At 33.6% G+C, this 13406-nt stretch overlaps 1 protein-coding gene across 1 annotated transcript; it reads right to left on the bottom strand.

Annotated features, from left to right (window-relative positions):
- Positions 1 to 3786: 3786 nt before the first annotated feature.
- On the bottom strand, positions 3787 to 5488 carry LOC132309484 (3-ketoacyl-CoA synthase 20-like). Its single transcript, XM_059807789.1, has 2 exons — positions 4934 to 5488; positions 3787 to 4593 (listed from the first exon to the last, which is right to left on the bottom strand). Exons 1-2 carry the CDS (start codon positions 5486 to 5488, stop codon positions 3787 to 3789), a joined length of 1362 nt encoding a protein of 453 aa, XP_059663772.1.
- Positions 5489 to 13406: the final 7918 nt, after the last annotated feature.

The following is a 13406-nucleotide window of genomic DNA, read 5'->3' as shown; positions in this document are numbered from 1 at the left end:
AGAGAAAGACGTGTTAGAAAAGACATTCTCTACATTCCACACCTCAATTATGCTCCTGCAGTAACAATATCGAGAGCATCGGTTTGCCAAATACTCATAGTTGATTTCTTGCTTATGAGTACCTGAACAAATGAGATAACGAACTTTTGTTGAAAACCCACCAGTCCTGCCAGACCGGATTAAACACCATTCCCTGAAGCGAATTCATGCTTCCTCGTTTCGCGGTCATGGACGTGGTCGTGGTTTTGGGTATGGTCATGGTAGAAATAATACCATAACCTTGGTGGTCAGAATTCCTCACTACTTCGCCAGTTGATATCTAAACCTCTCTTTTCCTGGGCTGATGGCAGATGATCGTGATGGTGGCAACCACACTAGCGACTAAGATTGACAACGAGCGGCTCTTTCGAGGGCCAAATTTCAAGACTATTGATGTAAATCCAACAAACGGTGCAAAATATTCAAGCAATACTTGCTAGACTTGCATTGGATATTGAGCATAACTGCAATAATAATAGGTTGTGCAACGACAACGTAGATCATGTTAGTTCTTTTCATTTTTTTATTTGATGAATGCTTGTGTATATACTTTACACCAATTGATGTCATGAGCCACATATGAATGGTGCCATAGCCTTAAAATTCCTATTGCATCTATCCAGAATTTACTTTAGGAGGTGGATGATGATTTGATATAAAACTACCATGATCATGATCGATCTATGAGTTTCTAAATGATATCAATCAAAAGAACAGCAGGAAAACAGTAACAAAGTCGTATATATCTTCACTAGAATTTAATTTTTACTCGCAGTATAATTTGTTGAGAGAGAATTCAAGCATTCATTAGCGGGGAAATATGTCAATCATAATATTAGTTGTGGTCGTAATAGGAGTCGATGAAGATTTTTTTTCATGAGAGATCACATACAATTATGGTTGTGGGGAGATTTCCATCTCTGTTTGGTAACAAAGTTTAGAGAGACGTACAACTTCATGAACTATCTTGGTTACAAATCAACCCATCTATCAAACTTTTATCCACTTTAGATATGGCCCAGCGTTTTACTCGCTGGACTTTGGAGCTTAATAAGCCCAATGTCTGATGTTCGAGTCTCGCTGGGTGTTTTTTATGACTGTCTCATCTACCCTTGCAGTAACTTACCCGACTCGGGTGAGGAGGTGCCCTTCTGGATCTTTGGGGATTAGTCGGGTTGTTGAGTGGCCCTAAGGATTCGTGCCATCCCAAACACCCCGAGTTAACTGAAAAAAAAAAAAAAAAGTTTAGAGAGACGCGGGATAATAGAAAACAATATGGTGGTGGAGTTTAAGAGAGTTTGAGGAAACGACAACGTTTACCTATTTCAAGATATGGATCTCAAATTAAATTCAAAATCCATATCATTGCTCACAAATATATTTTTAACTTTAATGGAAGTAGCTTTGTTATTTAGGAGAAGATATGTCATTTTCTGAATGGTGAAAGTTTTTTTTCGTAATATACACAATGACATTATTTCTATTGAAGTAATGATACTCTATTGAGACCCAACCGAATACTTTGTACAATGGTGAAAGTAGGTTGCAGAACACTATGTTTATAAAGTGTTAAAAGTTGGTATGAGAAACCATTTTATTCAGTTTTCTACTTCAAATGAAGTCCAAATCCTCTGCAATACATGCAATTAATATATGTTGTGCTATGGTGGATGGCCAAGTGATTGTGGCTATCCAGCATGGTGTTGTTACAGTACTGGATCTGGGCACATTCAAATGTCGTGTATTGGTGATGCTATGACGTTTTGAAATGGTAAGTTGTCATTTTGTGGGAAAGTTTTACTATTGCAATGAAATCTAAAAAGAAAATGATTGGTTTAATGCACGAAGTTTTTGTCATTACGAGATTTAGGAAGGATAAGATATATGTATCCTTATTTTCGCACACAAAAAGACTGTTTTTTTTATTTTGAATCCACAATCTCCAAGTCACAGTAGAACAACCTTATGATTGAACTAAGAAAGTCTATTGTGGCAAGAACTCTATCAATTGAGGGAAAAAATATAATTCCTAATACGTAGAATGGCATTTATAAAAGGGTAAGAATCGTATTTTGAGCTCTTTGCATGGGTACGGCGGGATGATATTTCTATGTATAAAATAATGTTAAATATTATATTCTTGTACTTGCTTACATTCTTACATAAGCCATTTTTATGGGGGCGGGGGCAACATACATAGGCCATTGAGAGACTTGTAAATGTAAAAATAATGCAAATGTAACAAACTTTGTAGCACAACTCATATTCCCTAATTTACGGGGTTAAAATACCATGACTTCTCCTTTGGCCTAATTGTAATCGATTATTGTCTTTTTTGCAATGACCCCCTCGACAGTTCAGGCTACTTTTTAGGGGGTGATTTAACCTTTTTACCCTAAATATTTAGCATTAAAAAATTACATGCTTGCCCAATAGAATATTCCCCTCTAATTATTATTATTTATTTTTAAAAAAACCCTCTTATTTCTTTCTCTCCTATACAAAAGCTACCAACTATGACCACCCCCTCCAACAACGGCCACCACCACTCCCCTAACTACTATCATCGTCTCTCATTACTCTCTAAATAATTTGGGTGAATTTTTCATTTTCTTCTTTTAATGTTTTCTCTACCTCCTTTTCATTCACTTTCCATTTTCTCCTTTTTGACCAGGAAGCAATCAGGGTGGGGGAGTGTGCTAACAGCGAAACCTTGCTTTCTAGTCCATATTTACTTCTATACAAAATAGAATGACACATCTATGATTATAACTAAGCCCGATGGCAGGGGCGGAGCTCCCTGTGAGCTAACCTGGACTATAGCTCGGGTCCAAAAAATAAAAAATAAAAATTAATGCTACTATTTCCTATTAGCCATAGCCTAGCCCAGCCCAAGCTGCCAAATCCATAATAAAACCTAAATGATAAATGGCCCAACCCAGAAAACAAGCCTACAAATAAATTAGAATTATAAGATTGAAGAAGACCTAGGGGCTGTTTGGTATGATACGGTATTGTTTTTGGTGTTTTCATCTTTTCTGCTTGAACTTTTTTTTTTTTTTTTTTTTTTTATCCAGTAAATTCTCTACTTAAATTTTTTTTTTAGCCTTTCCTATTTTCAAATCCTGACTTCGTCCCTGCTTGATGGGGGGAACATTCTTATTTTGATTCGACGACACCACCATTATCGCCAACGCCGACGGTCGAGGCAGTGATTGATGGCCGCTGAATCCATAGAGGCCTTCCACTAAATTCTAAACAAGGGAAACAACAGTTGCAGCCTTGTTCTGTTTTTTTTTTCCTTTTTGTTCTTTTTTTATTTTTGTGCATATTGTATATATTGGCAAGCATAAAGACAAAATAAATTACCCAAAAAAACGCATAAAGAAGTTTTAATAATTTTTTATTTTATTTTATTTTTTTATCTTCTATTTTGTGAAATGAAAAAGAGAAACATAACCAGAATCGAGAGAAGAGGAAAGAGAGAAGAAGAGAAACTAAGTGAAATGAAATGAAATGAAACAAAGAGGTAGCATCTAACGCTATTATGTTTTAAGAAAATAACCTAATGTGGAGATTGAACTTTCATTCGGTGATATGCTTACAAAGTGTTGAACATGCATGTGCGTAAGCCTCAAACACTGTGCTTAAGTCGGACATGCATCCCACATTGGTACATTGCACAAGCGACTGTTATGGGAGGCGTTAACAGAACTGCCACCTAGTAGTACTCATCTTAATACAAATCTATTTGGAGGGTTCAAAATGGTAAGGGATTGAACCAACTTGAACGTGGTTATGCAAGTCCACGGGAAACTCGTCAATCTCAGCCCTCCATGGATTCATCTCCTCAGGATTAACGGTTCTCATTGCACGCCACACCACACTACAACACTTGAACCCAGACCCAAAAGCAATATGCCACACACGATCACCCCTCTTGATCCTCCCTTTTGCCTCAGCATAGGCGAGTTCATACCACACTGTACTACTAGATGTATTCCCAAACCTATAGAGAGTCATTCTAGAAGCTTCCATGTCTGCTTCACTCAACCCCAAGTTTCTCTGCAGTTCGTCCAGTACCGGTTTGCCACCAACATGTGGCAAGATGTGATCAAATGCCTTCCGGAAATCAGGAACGTACGGCTTGATATCTGCCACGTGAAGCTTTCTTATTAGGTAGTTCGTGATGTAGCGGATTTGTTCAGATACGGGAAGGACCAGGCGTCCCAGTGTGGTCATGTTAGATTCAACGGCTTTGATTGCGACTGCCATGAGATCTCTCGTGACAGTGACGCCCAAGTGTCCTTCCCGATCTTCTTCTTGTAGGATGCAGTTGTATGAACGTTCGTAATGGGCCGTGTTGGTTTGGACGGTGTGGATGAGCTCATACTTGGATGAAGGTCCATCGGACGGTCGGTTCGAGAGGAGGATGGCGGCACCACCAACACGAAATACACAGTTGATTAGGAACTTGGAGGGGTCGCTACCCAAGTAACAGTTTTGGGTGATGTTCTCTGTACTTACCACCAAAGCATAGGTGTTATGGTGCACCTGTTGATCACACAATCAAAACTCAGGCTAAATATATATATATATATAAAGGTGTCTAAATATATAACTATAAATTAAGCTACAAGATTGTAAATTAATCTTTTGTAGCTTGGACATTTGAAGTCGACCTTGTCGGGCATCGTTACTGTTTCGTTTGAGCACATAGATTTGTGGGGGGCAAAAGCAAATAATTTACTAACACGAAGATGTTGACTAACTTGCTTGGATATTAATATACATAGGCAAGTATATATGTATTTTTATATATTAGATGTATGTACTTATATTTGCATAAAATACATATATGTGTATGTGCATATATCTGTTTGGAGATACCAACCTGAAGTAGCTGTTTGGCAAGAGTGATTGCAATGAGTCCAGCGGTGCACCCCATACCCGCAAGATTAAAGCTCAAAATATTGTCCCTAAGCTTGTATCGGTTCACTACCATGCTAGAGAGAGATGGCACCACATTAAAAATACAGCAATTCACCACTAATATCCCTACATCTATGCATTTCACTCCTGTCTTCACTAATAGCTCATCTATGGCCCCAAACATCATCATCTCTGCCTCTCTTCTAGCCTCTTCCAAGCAAACGTTCGGAGGATCTCTCAGAAAACCCTCCGGCAAGTATGTCGAGTCACCGAGTCCTGATCTCTCCATTATTTTCTTCATGAACACCAAAGTCTCCTCCGATATATTCATATAGCGTGTGGCTCGCTCCAAGGCCACTTCTCTGGAGCACGAAAGCGCCAACGGGGGTTTGTGACACGCAAAATCGACCAAATAAACGTTGAGAGATGGCTTTGTCATGAAAAGATGTGATAAGAGGAGAACCATTAGGGTTAGGCACAAAAATGGTGCAATGAAGATTAGGTTATAGAGGTTCATGGCCTCTATGAGATCATTGGAAGTTAAGGTAATGAAGCACATGTTTGGAGTGATGGAATAGCTAGAAAAACTATCAATCCTTACAAGCCTGTTTGTGTTTGGAATCTATTTGTACTTCAACCCTTTGAATTGGGTTCGAGGATTCGCTTTTTCCTTTCAAGTTTGTGGAAGAGAAAATGGACAATGAATGGTAGTTTTGAGATGGGTTTTGGATAGTCTATCCAAAACCCTAATGACTTAACCCAATACCTAGTATATGACTGACTCACTGAGCTTCTTAGGAGTTCACATAGTGTTGAGACTGGTGTGTGATACACATACAGCTAGGATACAGCTGATTGGATATGGAAGCAGTTGGCTTATTATTACTAGCTAGGGTTAGTGATTATGGCAATGAAAGGTTGAAGGGCATATTTACATTTTTTATTTTATTTTTTAATTATTTACCGAGAAATAAAGAGGTTGGAAGGGAACAATGAAGATACTAGGTTTGTTCTCAACTACAAAATAAGGTCTCATTAATTTTCGGGAAGTACACACAGGTTCTCCTTGTAAAAGAAAGAAAGAGACGTTTCTGAATTGATTAATAAACAGTGTCTAGTATAGAAAACCTTTCATAAATTTGATAGACAGTCAAATATTTGAATAGTACTTGAAAAGCTATATTGTATAGTAGTAACCCTCAACGTCAAGCAAGTGTATTCCACAGGGTGTGGGGGAGTTTTCGGATTTTGTATTGTTGTTTAATTTGGGCGGTGAGATTATTCGTTATTATTATTTATTTTGTAACCAAAATATTCACACGTCCACAAATGTCAATTATGGGCAGAAACTACTCGCTGGTCTAATGACTAGAAAATATAAAATTATTAATCAATATATTAAGGAGAACTAGTGTGTGACCTTCTTGAATCAAACTCAATTTTTTCGGAGAGAAAATATAAAAAAAGATGTACAACATTAGTTAAGAGAAAAATAATAATAATAAAAAAAAATAAATAACAATAACATCTATTCTTGTTTGGATAAATTAGTATAGGAAATGAAAGAAAATTTTATAGTATTCTTATTAGAAACTATTTTAAAGGAGAGAAAAGAGATGAAACTATTTTAAACAATTTACTATCATGCCCTAAAATTATTTAAAATGGTAAAATTATTCTTAAAGTTTATTCTTTAAAATGTTAAAATTATTTTTGTTATTATGAAAATTTCACTTAAGTTGCTATTTTTTATCTCCAAAATCCCTTAAAATCTTTCGGAATCCTTTGTTTTTTCTCTCATCATTAACAAACCAAACATGAAAATCACTCCCTCCCTTTCTTTTCTTTACTTTTCCTTCCAATTCTATCAATGCAAACAAACCTTAAATTCTTCTTTTTGCAAAACAAAAAGATCTATAAATTTATTTTTTTTTTTGGGTTAAATGGTAAGCTTTATAAAGAAGAAAATGAGAAGAATGTACAGAATAGATGCCCCCCTTGGAGCAAACAACCAAACACCACGAGGGGAAAACAGATACAAAGCCAAGGCCAAACCTAACAAATACAAGAGCAATCTCAGTATAACATATGAATATCCTCAATCTTATCTTCCACTCCTAGTACTTATGCAAATGAGGTTGCACACCAAGTCTGGTTCCCCGCAAAGGCACATCCCTGCAAGAAAAGCTGCAGCAGATCCTCTTGCTCACCCAAAAGCCTAAGCTTACCACCTCTCTTCAACTTTAATGATGAAAGCTTAGCTCGAATACAACCCTTGATGAAACAAATGATATGCTGTGGTGTTGCAGCTCTATTTCTAAATGATATTATTTTTTTTATTTTTGGAAAAGTAAATAAATATTATTATTAATAAACTTTGAAAGCAACATAGTTAGCCCAGGCTAACCAAAATACAAGCCCAAAGGAAGCCCCCAAGGAGCAACAGAAATAACGAAAGCCCAAGCAGGACGCAACACAAAGCTGTGAACATGGAGACGAAAACTATCCCAACAGAAACTAAATAGTGTCTAGAGGCTTTGACTAACTCATTCCCCGCATAAGTCGCTATTTTTTATAAAAGGAAAAGGCAAACATAGCTTTTGACTAATTCATTTCTACCACTTTGGAGTGATAGAAAGCTTCATTAAAGCTAAATCTTGTTTTAATTACAACATAAAAAATTTCATTTGGAAAGTTTTATATCCAGAATCAAATAGTTATATGTTGTATCATACTTGTTAATTGGATTGAACTCATATATATACATATACATGTATGCAATAAAAAGATTTTCAACCCAGATTCGCTTCAAGTTTTTTATGCAAATAAACTGTAAAAACCAATGTTACCATCACTTTTAAGAGAGAGAGAGAGAGCATAGCCAATTGTTATGGTCAATAAATGCGACAGTAAATAGTTTCTTGAAGTTCTTTAGATTTTCAATCTGCAATGAAGATACGTTATCCTCAAATTTCAAAAGCTTTTAGCCATTCTTGGAATCTGCCAACTACCCACGAACTCAAAATTAAGGCATCCCTTTCCTGATTTAGTGATTTGGCTCTCTAAACCCTAGCCCATGCATTCAAAAGGCAGCTTGTGGTGATCAGATATGTTAGCAAAATGTCCCATGCATCACTCTGAAAGAGATTTTGACTTTTGGGTCTCACGCTTCGTTTTATATTTATTTATATATGTGTCATAATGAATCCATTAAAGGTTCAACGACCAACAGAGATGATGGAACTACCCCATTGATTTTTAACACTCTTATTGAAGAAATTATTATTTGGTCCAACACTAATAATTACTGGTTGGCACTTAAATAAAGAGTTGAATAAAATCTACACATTTAGTTGTATATCATTTTGTAATTGGTCCGAAGCTAAATGATTCCTAAACCATATAATAATTTATCTTCCTATTAACATCCTAATCATTCATTTCTAGCAAGAAATTATTACATGGACTTGGTTTGTCATAACTTGACATATAAACAACTACTTAATAATCATGGTTGGCACTTACACCGAATAAAAACGACACATTTAGTTGCATATCATTTTGTAATTAATCCGAAGCTAAATGATTCCTAAATCATATACTCCCTCCGTCTCAATTTAAGTGTCGCTTATAAGGAGTAGTAATTTTTAAAAGGACATGTGAAACATGCATTGTCTGTTTGGAAAATTACTTTTTAAGTTTTAAATATTCAAATTTGAAATTTTAAACTCAAATAACATATATAAAAAAATGTGTAATATATTGTTTGAAAAAAGAATGTGACTATTATTTTGAGACAGATAAAAAAAGAAAATGACACTTATTTTGGGACGGAGTAATAATTTATCCTCTTAGTGACTTCCTAAGTGCATCCCAACGCTGTTTTTTTTTTTTTTTTTTTTTTTGGTAAATCTGATGTTTCATAATAGATTTACACAAAATTTGGATTATTTATTTTTAACTCAAGCGATTATTTTATACCTTTTGTATAAAAATATATTTCTCAATAATAACCAATCAGTGTTATGTCTGGACCCTACATAATTTTTACAAATCTAGTTAATATAGGGTTGATTCATTAATGGAATGAGGAAGAGGGAGGAGAAAGGAAATATGATGATGTGGCTGTGTAAAAAGGTTGTGTAAAATACACAATAATTTTATACATTGGTGACGTGACAGTGTATCTTAACAGACTGTTGAAGATAAAAAAAAATTCATACATTATACGTGGCAGTGTATATTTTACACAAAATAATATTTTAATAGACCGCTGGAGATGCTCCGCATTCATTCTTAGCAAAAAAATATTATATGGACTCGGTCAATCATAACCAGACATATTAACAAATGTATCAACTTTATTTGATTTTTTTTATTTACAGGATGAGTTGTGATTAATTATACCAGTATAATAATTTCTTATTCCTAACCCCATTAACACCAATGGGCACAAGATAGATGGGTAGATTACTGCTGTCTTCCCATACATGCACCAACTAGATAGTAGATATTAGAAATAGTATGTGTTATTTATATTCACTTTAAAAAGTTCGGCAATGGCTAAAATATTTTGGGCTAGTCTAAAGCTTTGTTTGGCCCAACCTGAAGAGTAGCAAAAGTTGGCCCAAAACAAATCATTATCTCACAAGGGCTTTAAGTTTTTGACAAAATGCTATTAATCTCATTATCACATGTTCCTCTGTTTTGGATTGAAATTGAACCTAACAAGCCTCGTTATATATTTTTTCATAGTTAGTAATTTTTATTATTTAAGTTTTTATTTTTATTTTTTTTATATATTTTTTATTTATAGAAAGTGTAATTTTATTTAATTACTTTGAAGATTATTTTCCTTTGGTTATTAAGTTTCTTTATTTTTTTAGTTTTCTTCTAATGATATTTTTTTTTTATATTTATAAATGCAGAATTAATTTTTCGTTGATTCAATTATTCAATAAAATATTGGATTTTTCTAAATTTATCTCTTATTTTGTGGATTCAAGATATCGTACTTTATGGATTCAAAGTAACATGTTCCTTGTAAACAAATTTATCGTTTCTGCTTACGTCACGTGCCTCTTGCATTTTACTCCACCCAAGGAGATTTTTAATAATTGATTCAAAATAATAATAATAATAATAATAATAAATATAAGAAGTTAGTTTTAATTGATTGTATTTCCGTCTATTATATTTACAATTGTTCTTAAGCTATATATGTTTGAGAGAATCGAATAAGCGGTATGGAAATGAAATTAGAAAAAATTTAGTTCAATGTTTGAATTTAAATCTCTTCCAATTCTATATCCAAAGGTCAACTCAGTGCTCCTAGAGACAGCATTATCAATGAATTTTTATCTTAACAAGATTTTTATACAAATTAAAGCAAAACACTATGTATATTTAAGTAGCACAATTATAAAAAATAAAACAAATTCAAATTATTACTAGTATTCTAGTGTATCCCTAGTTTTCACTTACAATGATTCAGTGAATACTATTAAAAAAACATTCAATAAATCAAATTAGGTGGAACTCAACAACTTAGAAAATTCTCATTTGCAATAATTAAAAAATAATAAATGAAAATTGTTTCTATCTTAGGAACTCAAACTATTTTCAATTAAGTTCTCCAAATCAAAATTTAATTGATTATTAGATTAAATCAAATAAATAAGAGAATTGTGCAATTCAATATATGGGTCTTCATACTTTTATAACCGGTGTATATCTATGATTTTCATGTGTCACATACAGTAAAATAGAAATGGACAAGAATATTTTATTTAGGTTTTTTCAGTACCTTCTTAGAGATTAAGATTTTTTTATTATATATATATATATATATATATATATATAGTTGAAGGGGAGCCTGAAAAATAATTAGAAAAGGAGAAGATTAAAGATGGGAGATATGTAGTGTCCAATGATCATATGGGGCAGTTTTAGAATTCTAAAATTTTACATACAAAATGAGAATATAAAAAAATGAGGGAGGCAATTTTTAGAATTTTAATAATTATACATGTTAAAAGGTCAAATATTAAAAATTGAGGGGGCGGCCCTTGTCCCTCCAAGGCTTAGCTAGATATGTCCTTATTTAAAGCAACTCCAATGGGCTGTCAAATATGCTGCTAAAATATAACTTTGACAAATCTTTTACCAAATATAACATAAAATATAACAACCTACTATTGCTCTCTATACCTAGAAGACCAAGAAGAAAAGGGGCAACAGAAAGAGACAAAATGCCTTTTGACCAAATCAGTAATAAAATTGCAAAGGCTTTAACATAGGGTCATACTATAATAATTGGTGAGGTAAATCAAGCGAAAAATTATGCATGAAAAAAGTAGTACCGAAAAATTCTTGCTTCTTGCCAAGGATTGACCGTGGAATATCTTTTATTTCCCCATAAATGAATGGAACGGATTGGAAGAAGAAGAAAACCTCTTTGTGGTATTTATTGAGAGAGGAAAACATAGGATAGAGTTCCTTAGAACATATTTTTATTTTTATTTTTTATTATGGTTCATCATGTTGTAAAATTTAATTTATGATCATGTACTGTATGTGTTTTAGGTGGGTTCAATTATATAATTATTTATGACATTCAATTAAAATGAAATTGAAAATGGTAATTGAAAAAATAAATGGTGGTTGTGTCAAAAAATAGCATTTTGGATGAAATGTACCATTAGAGCATAATTGCTAAAATATAACATTTTGACACTGTAACATCCCTCAAAATATAGTTTTGGCATGCAAAAATAGATTTTGACACTGTAACATCCCTCAAAATATAGTTTTGGCATGCAAAAATAGAATTTTGCATTGGAGATGGTCTTATAGACCTACATTATGGCACTGTTTGTCAATTATAAACAAGACACAAAATTAAAGTTTTTTTTTTCTCTCTCTTTTTCTCTCTTAGAGCATGTGTATCGGCCCCACAACACACGTATCATTCAAGTAAGGAGTACGGTTCGAAAGTGAAATCTCAAAAACTTACATCTCGAATCCCATCCGAAAAACTAAACCAAAGATATATATATATATATATATGTGTGTGTGTGTGTGTGTGTGTGTGTGTGTGTGTGTGTGTATATAACACACATTACAAACCAATACCCATACTTCTCATCTCCCCTTTGAAGCAATTTTTTAACTAAAAGGTACGCTATTTTTCCAAACTTTCCTTTTGGCAAGAAGATATTTGGTGTTTTGAATATGTTATGCTATTAGTATTCTGGATTAATAGAAATGCATCGTTCTATTAAATTGATTTCACCTATTTAAAAAAAATTGTTCTCAACTAATTGTTATACTCCCTCCGTCCTAATTTAAGTGTTGTTTATGGGAAATAGTAATTTTTAAGGAGACATGTGGGAGATGCATTGTCTCCCTGAAAAGTTACTAATTTGCCCTTTTAAGTTTTGAATATTCAAGTTTGAAATTTTAAACTAAAATGACATATAATATATTGTTTGAAAAAATAAAGTGGATACTTATTTTGGGATGGACAAAAAAAGAAAATATGACACTTATTTTGGGACAGAGGGAGTATTAATTTTGATTCGCGGGACATACCAAGTCATTGGTATACTCGGTACACTTAATGTCTACTTCTTGTGACAATTAAGTTTAATGTGTCCTAACTCAGAATCAGTGTAGCTACTAAGAAATAACACTACTATTAAACTAACAACTCGTTGATGGTGTTGGAAATTGGAATAGCTTCTTGTTATGTGAAGGATTTACCAAGGAGAATAATATATGTGGCTATTAAAGATGTGAATTAGGTTCACATTACTTTCTTCTTCTTCTTTTTTATCTTAACAAAGGTTCACATCACTTTCTAAGCCATCAAGTTTGACAAAGTTGGGCTAATGCTTGTGTGAAGAGCTTGTAACACATCATCATCTTCTGCCAGGGGCGGAGCCCTTTGTAGGCTAACCTGGGTTGTAGGCCAGGTCCAAAAAAAAAAAAAAAAATTTAATTTACTCTTACTATTTCTTATCAGCTATAGCCCAGCCCAATTTGCCAAATCCATGATAAATGGCCCAACCCACTAACCCAGCAAACCAAAACTGATACACGAAGAAGACCTAATTATTCAAGGCATACACGAATAGACGATACACATACTGATATGCTGAACAAGAACCTAAATCCCATGAATTACTCACTTGAGTGAGCCCTTATAACAAGACGTTAAGACCTGAACAAAAACCTTCGGAACTGGACCAGAAGATGATGATGAAGACTTGAAGAGTTAAATTAGAATGAAAAAATCTGAAAATTATCTTGTTTGTGCTCATATTTAGATTGTAGACACACACACACACACATATATGAATTTGTATATGAAATTGTGCATATTAAATCTATCTTTCAAATATAAATATATATATAGATTTGCATACTTTAAT

The sequence above is a fragment of the Cornus florida genome, unplaced genomic scaffold (assembly GCF_030987335.1).
Source record: "Cornus florida cultivar Cherokee Brave unplaced genomic scaffold, ASM3098733v1 CherokeeBrave_3.0.0_Hap2_Chr05, whole genome shotgun sequence".
Lineage (NCBI taxonomy): Eukaryota > Viridiplantae > Streptophyta > Magnoliopsida > Cornales > Cornaceae > Cornus > Cornus florida.
Note: the sequence above shows the minus strand (reverse complement) of the source record. Positions and strands in the feature narration are given on the sequence as shown.